Source organism: Neoarius graeffei, chromosome 1 (assembly GCF_027579695.1).
Source record: "Neoarius graeffei isolate fNeoGra1 chromosome 1, fNeoGra1.pri, whole genome shotgun sequence".
Lineage (NCBI taxonomy): Eukaryota > Metazoa > Chordata > Actinopteri > Siluriformes > Ariidae > Neoarius > Neoarius graeffei.
The window spans coordinates 41,006,691-41,030,934 of NC_083569.1; the positions used below are offsets into that span (position 1 = coordinate 41,006,691).

At 41.3% G+C, this 24,244-nt stretch overlaps 1 protein-coding gene across 1 annotated transcript in view; it reads left to right on the top strand.

Moving 5' to 3' along the window:
- marchf6 (membrane-associated ring finger (C3HC4) 6) overlaps positions 1–24,244 on the top strand; it is an 80,617-nt gene that overhangs the window by 13,339 nt on the left and 43,034 nt on the right. Inside the window, exons 3-7 of the mRNA XM_060931951.1 lie at positions 5,482–5,555; positions 16,141–16,284; positions 16,395–16,467; positions 16,589–16,757; positions 20,446–20,638. Of these exons, the coding sequence (XP_060787934.1) occupies positions 5,482–5,555; positions 16,141–16,284; positions 16,395–16,467; positions 16,589–16,757; positions 20,446–20,638 (653 nt within the window). The remainder of the gene's footprint in view (positions 1–5,481; positions 5,556–16,140; positions 16,285–16,394; positions 16,468–16,588; positions 16,758–20,445; positions 20,639–24,244) is intronic.

Here is a 24,244-nt window from a genome sequence, read left to right on the forward strand (position 1 = left end):
GAAAGGTATATCCAGGTTCTAGAGCAACATATGCTCCCATCCAGACGACGTCTCTTTCAGGGAAGACCTTGCATTTTCCAACATGACTATGCCAAACCACATACTGCATCAATTACAGCATCATGGCTGCGTAGAAGAAGGGTCCGGGTACTGAACTGGCCAGCCTGCAGTCCAGACCTTTCACCCATAGAAAACATTTGGCGCATCATAAAACGGAAGATACGACAAAAAAGACCTAAGACAGTTGAGCAACTAGAATCCTACATTAGACAAGAATGGGTTAACATTCCTATCTCTAAACTTGAGCAACTTGTCTCCTCAGTCCCCAGACGTTTACAGACTGTTGTAAAGAGAAAAGGGGATGTCTCACAGTGGTAAACATGGCCTTGTCCCAACTTTTTTGAGATGTGTTGTTGTCATGAAATTTAAAATCACCTAATTTTTCTCTTTAAATGATACATTTTCTCAGTTTAAACATTTGATATGTCATCTATGTTCTATTCTGAATAAAATATGGAATTTTGAAACTTCCACATCATTGCATTCCGTTTTTATTTACAATTTGTACTTTGTCCCAACTTTTTTGGAATCGGGGTTGTACATTCAACGTGGCTAAAAACCGAAAAGGCCGATCAGTGTAATATAATATGCCAATACAAGTCACGATCTAAGGTTAATAAAACTGAAAACGTAATTAATTAAGAAAAAGCAAGTTTAAAAATGGCTTCAGTTCCCCTTTAACTCACTTTGCATGTTTTAAATCAGTTGACGTCTGGAACGGTGTTGGCATATATTCTGTTCGCACAGTCATTTCCTGGGATTTGAACTCTTCCTTGTGTTCAAAACTACCCTTACTGATTAGTCTGGTTTCAAATTTCGAAATCAATCCGGACTTCACCTGTGCTTTAAATAAGCGTTCTACAAGTGTTCAAATTCAAACCCACCATGAGAGACTTGAGTTATAACGTGATGCGAATTAAAGCCGTTGTTCTGATAAACTGTCCTACACGTCAGTGCGTCCTACAAAGGCCCACTGCGCATGCGCAGAGCACAAAACGTCATTTCTTGGCATTTGAACGGATTTTTGTCCTACATCAGCTGTGCTATAAACGGTGCAGATTAACGGCGTGCATTCGATCTTTACTACTTAATCTAACATAATGCTGATTTCTAACCATTGTGTGAGTCTTGCAATACATCTGAAATATCTCCCCTTCACGATCTTCCACCAAAGCGCTTCAACTTCTGACCTATCTGATCAAACATAAAGTCAAGATAACTTGAAAGAGTACAAGTTATATTACTTCATTTATTTCAGGCAACGAGTTTCCACCTTTTTTTTTTCCAAGTAAGCTTAACTTATTCTTTTTTACAGTGAGTGTAGTATATTCTGGTGGGGCCATTTGAATTGTCAAAACTTCCTACATTCATATGTTAATGTAAAGGCATATTCTGATGGTCATTGAGTTGTCAGAAAGTCCTGCATTCATATATTAAAGTAAAAGAATATTCTGACGAGGTCGTTTGAACTGTCAGAACGTCCTACACTCCTATTTTAATGTAGAAGCATACGTCAGAACACCCTACATTCATATATTGTAATAACATATTCCGATAGTCATTTGAATAGTCAGAACGTCCTACTTAAGGCCTCTGCATGCTCTTGCGACAAGGCTTTCGCAGATAGCTTTTCGCAGACAGTTGTAATTTATCGTTGAGCGTGGAGTAATAGGCGTGCGCGATGTTATTCACCGCCACAACACAAGGGGGCGCGAAGTCGCTAGGAGTAGTTGGTGGGTGTGGTTAGTGGAGTGTTTATCCTCCGGTTACTTATAATGACTAGAACTGGAGTCGTATAGATGTACGTACTTCCTCGATCAACCGCTCTTCGTGCTGCTCCATCTTCGCTCGTGTTTTTAAAAATGGCGGTCGTGAAAACAAACCAAACCGGGAAAGTAGGGAAGCGGAAGTGCGTGTACAGCGGATGTAGAGTGGACCAATCAGAACCCTCTTGTCTGCGAGGCTTCTGCGGTGGTCACAATTTTTGGGAGGTGTGCGCAGAGCGTCTGCGAAGGTGGGGGGGCTACGCAGACGCTATCTGCGACGGCGTCTGCAAGGACTGGGTTATCAGCATAAATTGGCCTTTACTGTAGAAGCATATTCTGACGTGGTCATATGAGTTGTGAGAACGTCGTGCGGCATCATTTGAATTGTAAGAACGTCCTACACTCATATTTTAATGTAGAAGCATATTCTGAAGGGGTCTTTTGAATTGTCAGAACATCCTACATTCATTTATTACTGTAGAAGCATATACTGACGGGGTCATATGAGTTGTGAGAACGTCCTGCGGCGTCATTTGAATTGTAAGAACGTCCTACACTCATTTTAATAGAGCAAATGGTACTTGTGAATAGTGACAAACAAAAAAAGCTATTAATTCTACATATTCTGACAGGGTCAATTGAAGAGTCAGAGCGTCCTAGATTCATATGAATGAAAAAGCATATTCTGACGGAGTCGTTTGAATTGTCAGAACGTCCGACATTCATATGACTCCTGACAGGGTTGGTGGACGCTGTATCAATGTAGAAGCATGTTCTTTGCAGAGGGTAAAAACGCGAACTATAACTAAAAGTTAAATCTGTAGGATTTCCTGCAATGTAGGACTGCTCGACAGACATGTCTGACATCCCCTCCTACCGTAGGACGCTTCGCGGATGTAGGACTGTTTATCAGAACACCGTCTGAAAGCTGGTGTCGGTTTTTCCGTACAAACGCAAATCATAGTTTGAATTAGTGTCTTGGAAAATGCAAATGTAAGGTGTTCCAAAGAACAGGACCGGTCACTGAGGCTTGTGCGGGAAATACTGTATAGCGACTGCAGTTGAAATTCCAACAGGCTAAAAAGTGCTATTGTGGATTCTGACTGCTCGAACGAGATGATGGTGAATGTCACGGAAAGAAATGCAAAGGAAACATTTGCAAATATCGACAAGACGCAACTTTTGATAATCCAATAAAATCATAAATGTCTCGCTGGATGGAGTATTGTAAAATGGTTAATGGCTTTGGCAGAAGTCGTTGTAGTTTTTGAAGACTGATCTTTATTGCTGCTGGAACTGAAGGTGACCATAGTACACCGAGTGACTTTCCAAATGGCTCGAGTTGTATCGTTTGATTATTTACTCGTAAACGGCTGCAGGGTCACTGGTTTGTGTTTCAGCACGTAACAGTACTGTGACCCAGAATGCGTCACTAGTGGCAGGAAATGGGGAAAACTTGGACTTCCAAACTGAACAGCTCATGTGTAACTGAGCACAGAGTGTGAGCACACCTGGATAACCCTCAACTCAACTTTTTGGTCTTGAGAGTAAGAGCTAGGAGGTAGAACACACATGAGTTATATTACAACTTAAACGTTGAAATCTGATACAAAATAATTTTTTTTTTTTCTATTGTTAAATTCTCACCTGTGATGGAGCACAAAGCATTGGTTAAAGCAGATACGCAGAACCATGGCCTCACTTTTGTTTATAAATGCCTCGAGACCTCAAGAATGGCACAGGAATAGTTTTAAGCGTCAACAATAAATCTAATATAGTAATTTTTACAATTAAAATGATTCATATAGGTAGCAGTCTGAGTGAACAACCTTGACATCTGTGATGTCGCCACAGGAAGGCTATCGATCTCGTTGCCAAACACAGAGCTGACTGCAACTTTGAGCTTCCATTTTGAGCTAATTTATCGCCGTGCCACGTAGATGTGTTGCTGGCTGGTGCAGCAACACGACAGAAGGTGGATTTACGTCGCATTCATGGCCCAAGAATGTTCAAACTGCAAAGATTTGGACGCGTTTTGCGAGAAGTTCACGGGCACATTGGGCGCGTACGAAGTGGTCTCTCCTCTGCTCTGCACATTTTACTCAAGACTCGTACGAAACCTCTGATCTGTTGAGGAGCGTTGGCTATAAGCCCGTATTGAAAGAGGGTGCAGTACCAACAGTTAAAGAAAAAGAAAACTACAAGAAAAGGAAAGTAAGTTCAGTTGCACCAGTTCTCCTGGAGAGTGAGCAGAGGGTTGTTGCTAAAACCAGGGATAGAACCAGACATATTGCTCGGGCAGTGACCTCCCCACGGTTGTTGCTAAAACCGGTGACGTCCCGTCCCGGGTTTTAGTAATTGCCTGAGCCAAGCAGTAATGGCGGAGTACTCAGAATGGAGAAAATGGAGAATGAGTGGACCAGTCGTCTGATTTCTCCGCCGGATATGCTCGCCTCGGCAGCAATATCTCGCCCTTACATGGAAGAAGTGAATGAACGGAGAACTGAAAGTCAGATTGTTTCAAAACAATTGGCCACAAGAAGCGAGAACGCAGACGGGTAAGCTCCGACTCTCATTTGGATAAAAAAACAACAAAAAGCGCCACTCGTTGTTTACCTGCATTTAGATTAATCCACGTAACTTGTATTGTGTGTTTAAGTTACTGGTATAATTTTAATTTTGCTTCAGAATGTGATTGTCTCAGTTCATCTGATTATTTAATTCGCCTTTTACGTTTTATCAGTGAAAATGCATGCATGTACATGGATGTTGCATAAGTTATAACACCCATCCTGTTTTAATGAGAGTCAAATCAGTCTTAGTTGAGCGAGTCGGTAACGCTATTTCTTACTTTCACCATAAATGTTTATTTATATGACTTTGGTCTATAGCTGTAAAAGGCCTCGGCCTTAAAACCGGTTCCTGCTGTGACGTCACGCGCTCAGGGCTGGCTGGCTCAGCGGGGCAGTTCCAATGCCAACTTTGCAGTCGATTTTTAACTCTCAAAAAAAATTTTTTTTTTTAATTTCCATTTATGCAGCATACAAGAGTCAAGGATGGAGATACTATCCACTCAGAAATTTTATTTAAAAATAAAGGCTCTGCGTATCTGCTTTAAAGTGGTTGTGTGACGTTGGAATTGGTATTTCTTGGTATTTATGGTGAGTCTGACTCTGTAATGAGGTGGGATGAAATACCGAATGGGTTGTGATGACACAAAGGGTGTTATGATCCCTAAAGAGCGACAATCTCGTCCTGTCAGCGCTCACTGGAAACTAGCAGTGTGCGCGCATGCAATGTAATTTTGTCCAGCTTTCGCTTTTATTCCCAGTGAATGTGTACTATTATTGTTCATATCGTTTTTTTTTTTTTTTGTGCATTGTATGCTTTCTGTGTCCTTTTTGTCTTGCTCGACAGAATTGCTTAGCCAGGCGCATTAGTGTAATTTATGACCCATCACGTTTTTAAAACCCGAACTCAAGCAGTGCGTAAAATCTTCTTGCTGTGGCGTCAGCTCTGTTTGCAGTAATACGGAACGAGGCTGGAACGCTTGGTCGCGTGTTCCTGCCACGAAGAATAAAAGGCAGGAAACGTCTGCTTTATTCTGTATGTGCACCCTCACTCTGTGTTCTGTCCCTTTCCTGTGTTTTCCCAGCTTGGTGCAGTGGCTGAAACACAGCCGAAAGGAGTATTGCGAATTATGCAAGCACAGATTTGCTTTCACGCCAAGTAAGTAAATCACTCTCTTGTTTTTCCACTCTTCAAGGAAGGAAGCGGGGTTTTTTTTTTTTTGAGATGGGGCTCGGTACAGTTACACAAGCTGCATGTGGTCCTTTTAGCATCGCAGTCATTGTCTGCCACAGTGTTCGAAAAACCATGTGACAGCAAAAATCACACTAGATGATGCTGTTCTTTTCAGCGGTGCAGTGAACGGTAATGACACACCAGGTCATGTGTTTGTCTTGGGTTAATGACCCGTCTGTGGTGGTATTCAATCAATTGCCGGGGAGGGGGGGGAACAGCACACATTGATGTGTGCTCACGCAGGACCTCACATAACATACAGCGTTGGCACATGGAATTGGCACATGACCGAGACCAAGAGTAAACCTCTACAGGTTGTCGCCACGACAATGGATACAAGCCCAAGGCAGTTCTAACCTGTACGTTGAAAGGAGTTGGGGTAAAACTTTTTCACTTCCACGATCATCGACCACATCTTTGTTGCACAGAGTAACATCACCACCAGCCAATCGGAAACATCCATGATCGAGACTCAGTGAATCCGTCTTTCTCAGTCAAACACCTTATTTCAAACAAGACCCGTCTTTCGACTCACACGTTCATAGACTTGCGCTTTACAATTGTGCAGCAGTTTGGTAACGAACAGTGAAAGAGATAATGAAGCGGCTGTAAAATTAATTTACATTAGAGTACAATAAACTCTGTCGTGTGTGTATGATAGCAAGGTTGCCCTGTCCAGTGAGCATAAACCACAACAAGACTTCCCACATTATACTCCTGGCAAAATAAAAAGGAAACCAAACAGATTTATAGTCAGTAACAGTGTTTCCCACAGAAATTTTGGGGACTATGGGGGCAGCCCATTGGGGGGGGGCGTGTCCAGTTGAATTGCAGGGGTGCGCGGGGGTTGTTTAAAATTGAGTGTTATGTTAAATATTAAGTTATTACTGAAAAACTATTGATTAAAAAAACAAAGACACTGAGAAATGGTCCTATAAACAACTTTACCAGGACTACAAAAATGCAGAAAAATAGGCTTTACTTATCCAAATGCACCTGTTGGTTCAAAAGTTAAAGTGCATAGAACCTCACAGCACAACATGTAGTTACCTTAAAATATAATATAAATGCCTCAGCTTTCATGTAAGAAAAAAAACTATTAATTCTAGTACTGTGTGCAGGCAGTCTCTCCTGAAGACTAAATTAAACAATAATTATAAACTAATAAAATAAATGGCTCAGGCTTCATAGAAGAAAAAAAAACAATTTGAACAGAATCTCAGTTGTGATGCTGAAGCTGCCTAAACAATGGAAAATAAAATACCATTTTGGCAAAAACGTTGGCATCCATTAATTTCTTGTTTTAAGTAAAAAAATATGTTGCCAGATACTGCTGACGTTTTACAGCCCAAAATATGTTCAAAACCCGCCAAAATGCACTTAAAACCGCACAGTTGGGCAGGAAACCGCCCAATCTGGCAACACTGCGCGGCACATGCTGCTTCTCTTGAACGGAGGAAGTAAGGTGGAAGGTCGTTTGTCGACGTCACCTCAAGACGACGCCAACGATTGGTCAAATTTGCGGGAAAGTTGCGGTGATTGGATATAATTGCAACACCACCCTGAATTCTCGGGGAATGATTGAATTTGTGTTGAAGTTGCAAATGGCAACATCGCGAAATCCTTGGAGGGTGTGATCAATGTGCTCTCCATGCGCCTATAAAGCACGATAGCGTAGCCTAAATGTCACCTTCTCAATCGTGTCAAAGGCTACATAAAGTTGTATAAACTTAGCTTAACATGTAGATGCAGACAGGATGTAGCTAATCAGAGTTGTCTCCTCACGCTGTCTCAGATAGGCAACGCATGCAATGTCAGACCGGGTGCGCCAGTGTCGCCGTGCGTGCGTGTGGGCGGGCGCGGACTGAGACTATGGCAGCCCAAATTAGACTATGGCGGGCCACTATGGTCTCGTCAATGTGTGGGAAACACTGCAGTAAACATGCACTTTTTACTCTGCACACAGTGCCGTTTGAACGGAATTACAGATTGTCGCAGATGTTGCAAATACTGTGGGGTAGAATTCGGTTTTAAGTTCAAATGAATCTAATTGCTAATCATGCGACTTGGTATTATAGGTGGGTCTCTACAGTCTGTGTTTGCACAGAAAATGCTCAGATGTAGCACCTGGAGTTGTTTTATAAACCACATGAGTCGATTCCCTTTTGGGCTAGTCTTATTCTCTAATTTTCTAAATATTTATGGGGGGGAAACTTTTTTTTTTACTTTTTATAAATTAATTACCAACTAATTTCCATATTTTGGACATTTGAGCCCATCACAGCCAAAGTTTTAGCCAATAAAGCATGCTGCTGTTCTGTCCCCAGCAGAAGTGGACAAAATACCCAACTTCATTACTTTGACCTAAGTACAGATCCCGCTGGTCAAATGTGACTCCGATACAAGTGAAAGTTGTCCAGTTGTTTTTTTTTACTTAAGTACTGAAGTACTTGCTTGTAAAAATACTTAAGTATTAAAAGTAAATTTTTTGTCAACGCATCGTTGTATTATTGCCACAACGCTTACAAAACCTAATGCCTCTGAAGCAACCGACTGGATTTACTGACCAACTTGTAGAACCTGTAGCACTGAAATGCCACCTGACACGCGAGGAAACGCTTTTCAAACTTGAAATCATATTGGGTCGCTAACGCTACTAGATAAGAGAGATTTCTACATTCTGTTTATTTGGCAAGATTATGCTAAAACATATTTCTGAAAGGACTTCAGATCACACATGCAAACTCCTCACCTTTCGGCGAAATTCGCCGTTTTGGTCCCAAAATAGGTCACTTGTGTGAATCGTGTAGATCTGAAGAGTTTTTTTGGGGGGGGGGGTAGGCAGGCTACAACATTATTGTTGCCAAACATTTCACTTACAAGGTTTACAGCCAATCGAGATAAACAGTAACACGCGCTTCTTTTCCATTGGAGTTCTGATCAAGCTGGTGCGCAACCCACTGCTGGTTGCCAGTCCTCGCTTACGAATATTCCACAGATTCAGACCGCAAAGTCACCTTTTTATAGAGAGAGCTGGCAACCTCATCTCGCGACTGGATCTGAACATACCAATGGAACAGTTTCCAGCACGCTCGGGGGTGAATAACTGGAAAAGTCGTTGGATTTTGTTGCTGTTACGTGTTGAGGCAAGTCTTTTACAGTGCCAGAAATGTGTACATAAATGTAACTATGTCTAATATGTTTTAACATGCATGCTGAAATCAAGTTTAAGACATAACGTTAGCTTGCTCCATAAGACGGCTACAGATGTAAATACCAGCTGCTATAGCTTACTGTCGCCAGATATGAGAGAGATGAAAATGAACACATGATCAGCTCAGTGGCGTGGTATAGAGAAATTCCCTCTTCACAATGGATGGTTTTCAAATTGTTTTTTTTCGAGAGCTAGAAAGCCGACAGGGTGTTTTTCTCCTAAAAATAAGCACCAAGCGTCTTTTCAAATCCCCATGACAACCGCTTGTTCTAGCTTGCTCTGGCTGTAGAGCGCAAGCAATGCAGGGTTTCCCATACATAGACCAGTGTGTTGCGCAGCGCCACACAATCAGACTCGCGATTAAAAAAAAAAAAAATTCCTAATCGAAACATTAATGTCTGCCTCGCGCATATGACGGAGCGCGCGAGAGAGCGCATATGACGGAGTGTACGAGACAAAGAGCATCCTGATTGGGTTACTCAGCAAAATAAGCCAATCAGCCTTCAGTGTGGGCGGGCTTCTCTTTTCTCGAGGACCGAAGTTTTCAGCTGAGTCAGTGCGGCCTACAGGATCGGCATGGCAGAGAGAGCGCACGCGCCCCAAAAAACCAAAATACAAAACACACTTCAGCTCAGATTACACAAAAGAATCTCCCTGCCTGATAATCTCCCTGTCTAATAATATCCCTAGATGATAATCTCCCTGCCTGATAATCTCCCTGCCTGATAATCTCCCTGCCTGATAATCTCCCTGCCTGATAATCTCCCTGCCTGATAATCTCCCTGCCTGATAATCTCCCTGCCTGATAATCTCCCTGCCTGATAATCTCCCTGCCTGATAATCTCCCTGCCTGATAATCTCCCTGTCTAATAAGGGTCAACAATAATGACAGTTTCGCACGATGTACTGTTTGCAGCAGTGGTTTCAGCATTGCCCATGGTGGCTTAAATGATTGTAAAGGACATGTTGAGGTGAGGAGTGTCATTTCATGTGCATTATATTTAGGTCTACAACAGGCTGTCATGAAAAGACCAAACTTACTGAAGATTTCCATAAAGTAACAATGTATGAATATACATCATATATATCACATATACGTCATATACAAGTGTGTATCTTTTATAAATGAGGTTAGCTTATCTAATGTAGTATGTTGGGGAGAATCATAGTATCGTATCTATATTTCTGATAAAATTTTAGGTATGATACCGTGTATAATTCTCCTACTTGTTGCTCATTTCATAGGGGGACGGGGGGAATTGCTGGCATGTGCCGCGCGGGAGCGTCTGCCCAAATTTTTTAGGCCGAGATGAACTTAGTTTTTTATTTAAAAAAAAAAATCCAATATGTAATGCCCATTGTACACGCTTGTTTTTAATTCAAAATCACCATCTCGATCTTCAAATTGACCGTATGGTATATGTGGTATAGTATATTACACAACATCCTGTCCAGATAAAACCTAGTTAGTACACACAACAGTTGAAAGGGAAGTGATGAGTGATGTTGAATGTTGCCTGCTTAATACTGTTTGCAATTTTTTTTGTAACGTAGACTACGAAATGTACTTTTGCGCGCGTGCCGTGTGTCCGTGCGCCCTTCTCACCTTTTTCACCCCTGACCAGTTTGCATGCCTGTCAGATAAGTTAACGTTATTCATGTTAGCGTAATGCTGCGTTCATGTGCTATGGGAATTATAGTAAATACCAAACGCCGACATGGAAAGCACACATGAACGCCCCCTCTTGTGGTATTTTCCACTGGGCAACTCGTAGAAAATGTTGATACACGAGTTGCCGAGATGAGATGAACTTTAACCTTTTCAACATGGCGGCGAGCGGTACAAGACAGTTGAATGTTAAGCATTGTACGCTACTAAAGTTTTTTTTTTTTTTTTTTTTAACTAGTACTAGCGGGTAGTTTTTTGTGTCTATGCAATGTTGCGTCATTAATAAGTGTAATATAATACGTTAGAAATCTGTTTCCTTTAAAAATGTGTTATGGTTTGTTTTTACCTATCCAGAGCAGACGCTATTGCTAACGATAGCTAACTAACTATTGCTAACTTGAATCTGGTCCACCATCTTTAATTTGTCAACAACAACAAAAGCATGTGAACACAACACACTGGTAAATACCACTTCCCAACTGGAAAATATCATCTTCCCATAGCACATGAACGCGGCATAACTCCATTTTTACATGCTAACTAACAGTGTCGGTGTTAGTCGTGGACAAGTCTACGGCAACTGGGCGGGCAAATCCATAGAAAGTCATTTGACTAACCAGACTGCATCGCTATTGCAATGTTATCGCTAACTTTAAAGTGCATATCACGGGTAAATTCAGGAGCGAGATCAATGTAATTCTCCTATTTTATATTAAACTTCAGTCAAATATCTGTCACATTTTGTGCAATTTTTTTTACCTTGCGCAATACCAGAAAAATTCAGTTGAAATCAAGCCATTTGAGGCGAATTGGTCCGCCTCTGAAAAAACTTGGCATTTGGATTTCCCGGCAAACATTGATTTTCGTGACGTCGCGTGCGGGACGCCTCCCTCTGAATCCTACGTCAGCGCTGGTTTGTTTATGAGAAAACGACCTGGTGGTTTTCTGCAAATTTCTTCAACGTTATCGCGTAATTATTAAAATGGTTAACAGACGTATCGTCGGAGGGTGTAGCAACACCAATCTTGATGGGATTAGTACTCATCGTTTCCCAAAAGACTGGACAATGAGAGAAATGGGAGCGCTTGGTCTACACAGGCTGTGCACTGAAACCGTGCAAAGCTCTCGCAGCCTGCTGGCGCTTCCGCAGGTGACGTCACGGATCTGGCTCCAGACTCCCTTGGGATTTTTCCAGACGCGTTTTGTTATTTTATTTTTTTCTGCTGTAGACAGATGGCCTTGTGCAAAATTACCCTTCTGGATGAGTGTGTAAAGGGACATACTTTTCATATTAAAAAAAACAAAATTGGTCCAGGATATGCACTTTAAAAGCACAGACAACTTCACTGAAAGCTTTCTCTTGGAATAAAACGTTTATATACCTCAATATGCTTCTGCAGGTTGGACGGCAAGTTTTTGTAGGTCGTGATGTGGTTCGTTTTTGGCAAAAAAAAGCGAACATTTAAAACAAAACGAATCTTTAATCCTTTCAGAAAACTGAAACATGGGTTTTAGGTATGGCCCCGGGTGCGTGCGTTCTCCAGAAGAACCGCCTCCTTCTATTCTGCCATCAACTGAACAATTGTGTTTTAAATAATGCTGCTGAGAAATAATTGATCTTGATTTTATCCATTCTATGGACGTGACGTGACCCTGGTGATTTACTGATGGACTGTCTCAATGTCGCCTGCGAAAAAACCAATCACGTTTTAGAAAAGAAAAAAGCATCCACTTTCGAAGCTGCTTCATCGTAACGAGTAACGAGGACCTTGATAGAAATGTAATGGAGTGAAAAGTATGATGTTTGCCTTTCAAATATAGTGAAGTTAAAGTCATAAGTTGCCAAAAAAAATTAATACTCACTCAAAAAGCGTACTTAAGTACAGTACTCAAGTAAATGTACTTCATTACTGTCCACCTCTGGTCCCCGGTATTTCTAAATAAAGATGTGATCAGGAACAACTTTCTTTTATTTGGATTTATACAGGGTTCCCGCAGGGTTTTAAAAGGTAATAAAAGGTAGTTAATTAAAATAGGCTAAATTATGGCCAGTAAAAAGTAGTTAAAAGGTAGTAAACGTAATCTGACGTGGTAGTAAATTTTTTTTGACCCCCATCCAACTGGGCCTATGTGTTTTCTAATTCGTTTAATTAACCTGCATGCCATAATATCCATAAATTACTACATTTGGGCGAATTTATTTTTATGTATCGAGGAGGACCGCAGTGAGGAGTTGGTGGCGCATGCGCATTGAATTCCAATAACGGTCGAATCCAGTATAAATTTATACCAGAGATTGTTTCGTACGAGACTGACTTTGTTTATACGGCTCTAGTCGAATCTATCTGTTGACCCGACTGGCGACATCTGCACGAGAATTAAACAATGGGGAAATGCAAGTTTTCAGACCTCTGGCTGGAGGAACCTGATTTTAAAGACTGGCTAAAGGCGGTAGATGGCAATTGGCGAGAGGCGTTCATTGAAAAGTTGATCGAAGAAAAGGTCAAACAACTGAGGCACATGTGGTGCGTGGTGTGCGCGCGCGCGCCTGGTGCGTTGTGTGCGCCATTTGAGGCATCCAAAATGTGATGAGCAAATCTGTTGAACTGTTCAAATGATTAAGGTTAACCCTCTAAAACACTGATCTCTGGGAGGAAGGTGTTGACTCTGCCCACGGGCCTTCACCACTACAGGACTGGTGCAAATGACTATCTTAAGCAAACTTGGCAATGTGTTGAGAGACTGCCAAAATAGGGCTTGGGTTATGTGCGTTTTGTATCTTTAGGGTGTGTGTCTTGTCTTTGTCATGCGTGTGTGCACCCATGTGTGCGTGCGCCTGGTGCGCTTTGTGTATATATATGTGTGTGTGTGTGTGTGGGTTCGTGTTTGCCATTTGACCTGATCTAAATGTAATGAGTTGATGTACCTAAGCACATAAGATTTTTTTGTGCAAATCTGTTCACCTGTTCAAAAGATTATTCCACAAACAAAAGGTTGGCCATCTTGAAAGCAGGGCTCGAAATTAACTTTTTTTCTTTGTGTCCCCCAGTGGTCCCGAATTCTGTGTTGTATTGTCCCGAATGGAAGCAATAGTGTCCCCATTTTTTTCCTCTCTGAAATAACCAGTGGTTAATATTATCATATGAAGTTACTATTATATTTGTAACTATACGATTTTGAACCCTTTATATCATTTTTACAATAAGTCACAAAACACAAGTGACACATGTCCAATACATCATCTACTTCAAAATTAGTTATTGCATTTTCAGTTTATTAAACTTTGGCGATCTCACTGTATGAATAGATACCCATTTATTTAAAAGGGGCCAACTAGCTCATTCAGAAAATGTTTCAACTCCCTACATCTGCAGTACACTTTAGCTGAAAATAAGACCCCTTTTATGTTCGTTTCATCTACTTGTACCTTGAATATCTGTTGGCATATATAAGGCCAACTTATCATTTTCACCATTACTGTTATCCATTTTTATGTAATATACCTGTTGCCCCATTCAGAGATGTTTTGAAAGCCATCAGCCATACCATCAATGGATGAAATGCACACCCATGTTGCAAGCAGTACAATAGAAGGTTTGACCCAAAAAACGAAATATTTTAATCCAGTCTACAGTGTAAAATAAAGGAAAAACGCCATCCAATCATATCGAGGTACCACCTCAAAATGATTGGATACTGACACGTCAATCAGACTGAAGCCCGCGACCAGCCCGGCCCTTCTGTGTGTGTGTGAGAGCGAGCAGAGTGTCACACAGAGCGCAGGATTCTCTCAGAGCGCTCCCTCCAAACAACGGGGATTTACACGAAAACGGAAGGAGATATTCACAAAATTCTTTCACAGTGAGCGCCACAAGGCTCTCCTGAACACACGGATGTAATTTTTTTTGTCTGTAGTGTAAAAAATGAGGTCACTAGAGCGAGTTAAAAACGAGTGACTTTTCTGCCACGTTTATAATGGGAGTCTATGAGGCTGCGCGGCTGTGCTCTCGTTACTTTCAGGCTTCTCATTCAAAAACTGTAAATCCTATCGCTCAGGTAGACACATTGTGTGAATCAGGACAAGTGTGGCTACTACTTTTGAGAAAATTGTGTGTGTGGAGTGAAAATTGGGGCTGAAAACACAGTTTAAATGAGAAAGTTTGAGCTATTTTTCCAAGCTCTTTACACTCTAACTTAACGAGCTCCACTGGTGTGTAACGCAATAGACGCCCATTATAAAGCCGGACTTTCTCAGGCTTTATAAGGGGGAGGAGGGGTGGAGACGCGGGGGGGGTGGGAGTGTTTCTTGTCAAAATATGGCTTGCGGGAACCGTTATTCCAAAATCTTGTACTGCACCTTTAATGTAGAACTTTTTTTCTAGATCTATTTTTTTCCCCATTGTCCCGGGATTGTCCCAGATATAATAATTTTGTGTCCCGATGACATTTTTTATGGTCCCCAGGACGTCGGGACACCGTTAGTTTCGAGCGCTGCTTGAAAGTGTTGGCCGACAAAATGTAATCAGATCTTGTACCTAATGTGAAGTGTTGACACACAAGGTTTAGTGCAAATCTGTGTACCCGTTAAGAGGTTATGGGCCACAGTTTCACAGTTCAATAAAATTATAAATTATATGTGGAAGTTTGTTTTCTTTTATGCAAATATGCATTACTCCATGTGTAGCCCTAGCAATGGGAGGTTCTATTATGCGTCCAGAGGGAAAGAGTTACACTACCGGTACGTTCAGATTTTCTTTCTATCTTGTCTCATCAATCCAACTCTTTGGGTAGAGTTGTCACTAACTTATATGTAGCACATTCACTTGGACTAACACATACACTCAAAGATTACCTTGTTAAATTGTGAGAAAATGTCCAAATCCAAATTGTCACTGTGGTAGTAAAATAAATTGTGAAGGTAGTAAAAAGGTAGTAAATTCAATATAAAATATCTGTAGGAACCCTGTTATAGCAACATTTTATTTGCCTTTCATGGTTATTACCTAAGCAGGCAAAAAATAACTAATTATTTGAAGTCACTGGAGTCCAACCAGGTAATTGGCCTGCGCTAAGGCCTCTTCAAATGCAGTGTGGAAAATTAGGATTATAACAGCCAGGATGTGACGACAAATTAGCGAGAGTTTCCTCCATTTACAGTTTTAATCATTTCTTGATTGTATTGTTCCTGAATACTGGGGGTGACTGTGAGCCATCGACTCGACTCTACCTGAGTACTGAGAGAAATGCAAAACAATGAAACGTGAAACCCATGAAATTGCATACATTTTTATTTTTTTTTGGGGGGGGGGCTTTTTTTCACCTCCGCGGGACAGGACAGTGCAGAGACAGGAAACGAGCAGGAGAGAGACGGGGAGGGATCGGAAAACAACTGAACCGAACACGCATCCCTGGACCCACAGCATGGCGCCCCACCCAACCGAGCCACGACGCCCCAAAATCGCATACATTTTTTAAATAAAAATATCAATCCAACTTGGCTAACGTAGTCAGGATTTAAAGTTCATTGTCAAATCAACACCATACGTATTAATTTAGCTGAGCTTATGACTTTTTTTGCTGCTTGTCAGGTTTGTATGTTGTAAAATCTCTCTCTCTCATCTTGACAGTTTACTCTCCAGACATGCCTTCACGGCTTCCAGTACAGGACATTTTTGCAGGTCTGGTGACCAGTATAGGCACAGCCATCCGATACTGGTTCCATTATACACTGGTGGCCTTTGCCTGGCTGGGAGTTGTACCTCTAACAGCATGTAAGTGTTTGAGACAGTGTTGGAGAGAATACAGCCTGTATGTCTGGTATCGGAAGGCTTTTCTTTCACTATTATATAATGAACGAAAAGCTATTTCTGTTCTCGGACAGGTCGAATCTATAAGTGTCTGTTTACTGGGTCCGTAAGCTCCCTCCTGACACTGCCGTTAGATATGCTTTCCACGTAAGTACCAACAAACAGGAAAATTCTGGTGTTCGATGTCTGCCAAAGATGTTATCCTGTTGTGTGTGTACGCTGAAGGTTCTTACTTGTCACCTTTCTGTTTGCCTAAACGTGTGTGTAGGGAGAACCTGCTGGCGGATTGTCTGCAGGGCTGCTTCGTTGTGACCTGCACCCTCTGCGCCTTTATAAGCCTGGTGTGGTTACGGGAGCAGATCGTTCATGGTGGTGCTCCACTGTGGCTGGAACAGAACCAACAGCAACCTGCCAACGCAGCAGGGCAGCCTAATGAGGTAAAAATAAAACGCGCAGTTACAGATGATTCGGTCACAAAGGTGTGTTCCGGGTGAGTTTTTGTAAACATTCATACAGGCAGGCATAAAAGAAACTTCTGACTAGATTTCGCATCTGTGGAACTTTTTGATAGTTCACGTCCTTGAGAACCCATTACACCGTGTGCCATGACTTGTTCCCCCCCCCCCCCCCCCCCCCCCCTTTGTTGACTGTTCCTGCTGTCTGCATTATCATTTTGATCTGAGCAGCTAGTGTGCTTAGTCAGCCATTAAACCTTCATTATCTCTCGAGACTAACAGTGTACTCATTGTGTATGTTATTTGTATTAGTGTTTGTTTAAATATGTTACAAGAACATTTTTACATAAAACATTTTCCCTGATCTTGTCTGAAAATCCAAAGTTGTAAGCTGTCACTCACTACGTTTACATGCACATAGAGAGAAACGAATTTCTACCGTTGCTCGACTGAAATCGAAGTTCAAAATGCCATGTATACACCTTAATTCGGCTGAAATTGAACCGAACTTGATTTCTTGGAATCGAGCTACACGACCTAGTTTATGCGATTTCTGCCGAGCTACTTTGTGCATGTATACCCTATCGAGCTAGTTGTCGAGCTACTCCCGGAAGTGACGAGTGACGAGACCACAAGCGGGAAACACAACAGCCTCGGTCGGCATGACAACAGTAGTAGCGAGCAGCAGAAGAGGTCAGGAGGAACAAACGGAGAAGAGAAAATGGCGATGTAGAGCTCTCTGAAGTGTGGGTGGAGCACAGAGGACGGCAGGACAAAGCTTCTGGTACTAATAGGCTTTTTATTGTCAGACTTTTCAGTTTAACAGCCTACTTTTATTCTGGAGAGAAGCGCGCGCGCGCTGTGTTCTAGTCCCGGGATGAGCTCTCCCCTCTGCCTCCTTAAATAGGGCGCGGTTACTGGGAAGACACACAAACACAGGTTAATTACCATCAGGTGTACTGTCGTTCTGCCACTCACCTTCACTGGCTCCGCCCTCCTGTCACAGACCGGCGCTTGACCACGCCCCCACTGCCACAGGCAAGCAGAAACGTGCACTTCTGGAGCAATGAGGAGACAGAGTTCATGCTCATTCAGCTTAAGGAGTTGAATATATTAAAATTCATGGACAGGAGAAAAACGCGCAATGGAGAACACGGAACTGATAACTTTGTTTACACTCTTGAATAGCTCTTCTTCATGACGACAACCGGAAGTGTACCAACACGATGGGGCGTGTAGCGCCACCTGTGGCTCGGGTGCACAATGCACCTCACACAATAGCCCGATTTCATTGTGTGCATGTAGCATTGGATTTCTCTGGCACCCTGCTGGGACCTTCAGCTCGATTACCGACAGCAGCACGATTTGGATGTGCATGTAAACGTAATGACTGTGCATGGATTAAAGTTTTCCGTCGTGTGACGGATTTCCGTCAACTGAACTCTCCCAAGGCCAAATGTGAGGTCGGTGCTGATCCGAGGAGAATTGAAATGCCGGGTGGTTGGGTAGAGATTGGGTTATAACACTGATGTATTGCAACACCATCAACTATCAGCAGGGTTTATTTCACTTTTTTGTTTTTGAGCCATGCTCTGTGTCGTTCATTTCCTATGTTTGATCATGTTTAAACGTTTGCTGTCTACGGTGCGGCATTAAAAAAACATGCGCTGTCAAAATTGGCAAAATACATTCCCATGTGCCTGGCGTGCTTGTGTCTGACCATTTCTGTTTTGTATTAAATTAAATCTTGCCAAAATGACTCGGTTCAAACCTGGATATATAGAAATAGAGCATGTTAAAAAAGAAAAAATAAACCCCGGAAAGCCCGCTCCTCTGCTTCAGCCAGACTTGAAGACCCGACGGTGCAATGCTTACAGACTGTCAGAAGTAATTAGACCTAAATTTATAGCTAACAAATAAGCAGACGCCCCAACAATTATTATTTTCGTTAGGCCAGTGTGTAAGGTATGTTAGAACCGTGCCTTATAGCCTACATTATATCACAATTTAAAGGACGTTTGAGGGGTTGGAGGCTGCGAGCGCAATGATGTTCCGACATGCGCTAAACTTTATTCCCTGAAAATCATACAGCAGCGTTCAGTGCCCCAAACAGTCAAAATGTCTAGAAGACTACGGTTAAATAATAATCATAGCCTACTAAGTTAAATTACGTCGAAACATCTGTTTCTGGCCTATGAAATGATGGAGGAAAATGAGAACGAACGCAAAGTAGACAGCAGCCAACTTCACACGATCTTTTAGGGAACTTAACACTCGTGTTGGCCACAATATTTCTCTTAATAAAATCTTGAATTGTTTTTGAAGTCGTATTCAACACAAAGTAAGGTCAAATTATAATTTTAATTTTAATTTAAGCGAAGATCCAAACTTTTTTCTATATTGACGTCGAGCACAGAGGAGCATGTCATTCTGCTTTCGGTTTCGGCAGCATGGATGCGCTTTACATGAAAGAAGGCACTGATGTGTCTGCCATCGATAAAGGTGTAAAACAAGTGGAGGTGGGCTTGGCTGTACGAAATGGGTGAAAACGGAAAGCCATTTAGTTCATGGTGCAAAAAACTAAACATTCCAGGCGCTTGCATTTGTGTGGTTTGCCACAAAAAAAATAATATACGGAAGCAATGGAAAGGAAAGTGCAATAAATTGAATATATTAATCCATTAATTAATTGATAATAAAGTTATCAGTTCTAAGTTAACCATTCTCAGAATTTCATCGAAATCCACCCATAACACCCCCCCACCCCCCGTAAATTTTCAGTCAAATAAATTTTTTTTTTGCTTTAATCCATGCACTGTGCTGTATTGTACGGAAGCCGCGAGAGGCCCTTCTTATAATCTTTTTTTTTTTATTCACCTTGTTATCCCGAGATAACGATATAATTAATTCAGGATCTCGAGAAAACAAAACGATTATTTCATGATCTCGAGAAAACAGCTGAGATTTCTAGCAGAGCTGCGCCCCCCTGTGGGTCAGACAACGAAGACTTAGAAATTGGCGGACATGTAACAGAGCAGAAATGGCTTTTTACGATGCCTTGAGAGAGAGGGGGGCCAGTCTTCTGCGGAGGTGCCGCGGACTAATTCTGAAATTATCCCTTATTAAAAGACTTAATGCAGTCTCTCCCTGTGTCAACCCCTGATCAAAATATTGCCTTATTAGGTGATCGATTATTCCAGACATTCTAATGACCAAAGTTGCGTCTATACAGAATGAGAAATAGCCCCAAAGTCAGCATATCACAAGTCTCTTGGTGCACCTGAATGAACCATTTCTCAGCTGTTTACTCGAGATCATGAAATAATTGTTTTGTTTTCTCGAGGTCACGGAATAATTGTTTTGTTTTCTCGAGATCTCGAAATAACGGTTTTGTTTTCTCGAGACCTCGAAATAACGGTTTTGTTTTCTCGAGATCTCGAATTAGTTGTGTTGTTTTCTCGAGATCCTAAATTAATGATGTCGTTCTCTCGGGATAACAAGGTGAATTAAAAAAAAAAAAAAGGATTATATGAAGGGCCTCTCTCAGCTTCCGTAGGACTGTTTATGTTCATGCAGTGAATTATTTCTTAATAGACCACTCCACCCCTAATGAACACCTGAGTACTTCAGCCTGTCGTGTGGTGTAAACACTTCCTGTGCTCTTGGTTAGGCTCCAGTTGCAGGAAATGGAGGTGTGGAGAATCAGCCCGCGCCTCCCCCGGCTGATCCCCCTGCAGAGAACGCAGCAGCTGAGGCGATCGACCCCCAGCCCGACCAAGCCGAGGAGCTGGAGCTGGATAACGAGGAGGAGGAGGAGGAGGCGGGCGCCGAGGACGCAGCTGACGCCAATAATGGTGCACAAGGTACGCAACTCTTTACCACAGCATGAAGGAAAGAAAGTGGCTGCAGGTGGTCTGTGGAGAAAAATAACCCCCCTTTTGGACTGTAACTGCAAGCCTCGTTGTACAAAATAAAAGAATCAAAACGGATTTCAGCATGTGGGCTCTCTTAAGTACGATTCGCACGGGATAAGTATTACCTATGGACCTCTGGTAATTTGCAATTACCCCCGCACCTCTGTGTTATTGTGTGGCGCATTCAGACAGGATAAGCAAAAGTCTGTAATTCACTGAATTTACAGACATTGTGATCGGATGTGTCGTAAGTTCACAGCATCCTGTTTCGTCTTGTAGACAGTAGAGGTGGGATTTATGGCTCTTTGATGGGATCCGCATCTTTGTGATCCGTTCTTTGAAAAGAGCCGTTCAAAAGACTGGCTCATTTGGCTCTTTTTAAATATTTATTCAGTTTTAAGAAGACAGCGTCTAAAGAAGCCAGATCCCTCTGCTTAGACAGTGACATCAATATTTCTGGACATACCTTTTATATAAAGCAGCCTAGACTTACATTACTGTAACCCCTAAATGCTCATAAATAACCATTAAAAAACAATGAGGGCTTCAATGAATGTCCATGCAGAACGGCTTTTCTGTAAAAAAAAAAAAAAAAACACCCACTCAAGAACATAGTTATCAAGAACGCAAGAATATTTTATAGAAAAACACTTGTTTTACAAAAATATTTAAGTCTGAGATACAAAATAGATACAACTACAATAAATATAACACAAGAACTAGTTATCACACACGAACATTTTAATAGAAAAAAACTTTCTATATTAAAAATATTGAAATTGTAACAAAAATAGATACAACTAAACAGTCAGATAAATAGATAGTTATAACAAGAACACGATTATTTTAATAGGAAAAAACAAACTATTAATGCAAAAAATATATTATTATTAGAAAAATAGATACAACTAGACAAACAGATAAATAAATAAAATGCACAAAAATAGAACAAACAAAATGACGATAGAATAAATTAAATGAACGTCCGTGCAAAGTAGTTTTCCCACAATATTATCATTAATATCACACAACTACATTATAAACTGTATACAAAACAATTTGAACTATTAGGCAAACAGATAAAACTTGAATAAATAAAAGGCAAATGCTGTTTAGCCTACTTCTTGTCCTTGGGCAAAAGCTTTTTCATCTGAAACACAGTACAGAAAAAGAACGACAGAAAGAACGGCTCCCCCAGCTCGAGACTCGGTTCTCATTGTTCATGCCTAGGAGCCGTTCAAAAGAATCGGTTCGTTCGCGAACATCACAACACTAGTAGACAGGAGTTCAAAATGCTTATCTGGTTCCAATACGGGATAGGCCTACTACCACTTGCCCCTGAAATGCTGTTTATCAAAATTTCGCCCGTATCCTCCATTATTCACTCCAGAAAAGTACAAGAGACGCGCGTTTAATAATTACAAACAGACATGCGCATTCACACGGGACTTGTATTGCCACTGGACGTCTGTGTTTTGCCGAAACACAGTAGGTAATTCGCGGCGGAATTATTACTTGGCAAATTACGGACATGGCGCATTCGCACGGGACTAAGAACTCCAGACATTCTCTGTAATTATTCCGAATTACCAGAGGTCCACAGGTAATACTTATCCCGTGCGAATAGGGCTTTATCTGATTATTCTTGATTTAATTCTGAATATGAAAATTCCTTTACAAATGAATGAGTCAGTTTCTCTTTCTGTTTACGGCACTGTTGAATTCTCGGCTCTGATTAGTCAGAAGGTGTTGATTAATGTTCTAGAACGGCAGCTCTAACAATAGTGCCAGCTGTAATTCTCACATTCTTCAAATTGCAGGTTAATATTAATACGCTCGTTGTAATACGTTCTAGTTTCCAGTAGGGCCGTAACGATATGCGTATTGAAATTGAAATCGCGATGCGCAGAGCCACAATCCGTATCGCGATACAAGAAGGCAGAATCGCGGTACACCCTTTCAAACTTCTCCTCAGCCCAAAAACAGAGGCGCTTCCAAACTTCAATTTATGAATACTTTACTTTTTATTTAAATTACATTTTAAACTTACTTAAATTACTTTTATTTTTTTTATATCTATTAGTAAGTCATTTTTTCGCCGACCTGCGACAATCTTCTGCGAGTCACGCAACGTCCACACTCGCCACTGGCAGAGCATTCATTTCTTTTAAGCGGTCGCCATTCTGGTTGCGACGCGGGGAGCGAATCTGTAAACAAGCAGCTCATTGGCTGGCTAGGTGTGCCACAAGCCAATCACAATCACTTGACCGGAAAGGCATGCAGCGTTGCCAGATTGGGCGGGTTTAGGTGCTTTTTGGCTGGTTTTGAACATATGTTGGGGTGGAAAACGTTAGCAATATCTGGCAACACTGAAGGCATGTCTGCTTGGGCGGAAGCCTTCTGCGGCAGTTACACTTTGACACGCGAGCAGTGTTTCACCATAAAAATTCCGTAATTTCCATCTGTTTTCCGCGATCACAGAAAATCATTGACCCTATGAGAGTGAGACAGTGAGAGAGCCACCCCCCAAAAAAAAATCTTAATGGATTTACACGATTTGGAAAAATGACTTTTTCAGAACCGAAAAAACCAGAGCTTCCGGCTCAACAGTATTATTTTGAGAAATAAAACAATCTTTGGATATACATTTGTTCATTTTTGCATACATATTACTCATTCTCTGCAGTGGTCTGAATTATTTGTTATTAAATAGTTAATGTAAGTAAGTAAATGTTAATAAGTCAAATTTACTACTTTAAAAAAACATTTAAAAAAAAATCGTGGGCGTATCGAATCGTGGGTCAAAAATCGCGATACGAATCGAATCGTGAGTTGGGTGTATCGTTACAGCCCTAGCTTCCAGAGTCCTCTTTAACAGGGACTTGTGTAGCAGATGCACCACGTAATCTCAGCGTAATAGTAAAACGTTTTAAACCGTGGTGTTAGTTAACATAGAAAAATGCATGACTGGTAACAGGGTGAAGTTTTCTATGAGAAGACGTTGGTTTAACAGTTAAGGGCGGAGTCTTGGATATCACAGTAACGTGACAACTTGCTTACTAATGCCACCACTGCACCGTGTAACAGGTTTTCTCGCAAAACGCCAGCAGGTGAACTGATTTTTGGAGTTGATCTAAACTGTCAAGGCCACAGCAAGGTCAAATGTCTGAAATAGCCTTAAAATAAAACTGTTTCTGGCGCACATCTTGGTGACAAACAGGATTACACTTGTCGGTGCCGTATTGTGCGTGTTTGCTATAATTAAATGTAATTCTAAACGGTAAAAAGATATGATGTCCTTTTTTTTTTTTTTTTTTTCCAAATCAAATAAAAAAATTAACCATTGGCAATTTGCTGGGGAATAAAACACAGAGATCTTTTATCAGCAAATAATCAAATCCCACCATCCAAGCATAGATTATTTTCCTATAACAGGTTGTGGTGTTTTATTCTGTACTTGTTTATAAGAGAAGGTTTGTACAGATGGATTGAACAGCAGTAGCCAGTGTATTAAGCAGTAGAAACCTAAAATTTTAGTATTTTAAGTTAATTCTT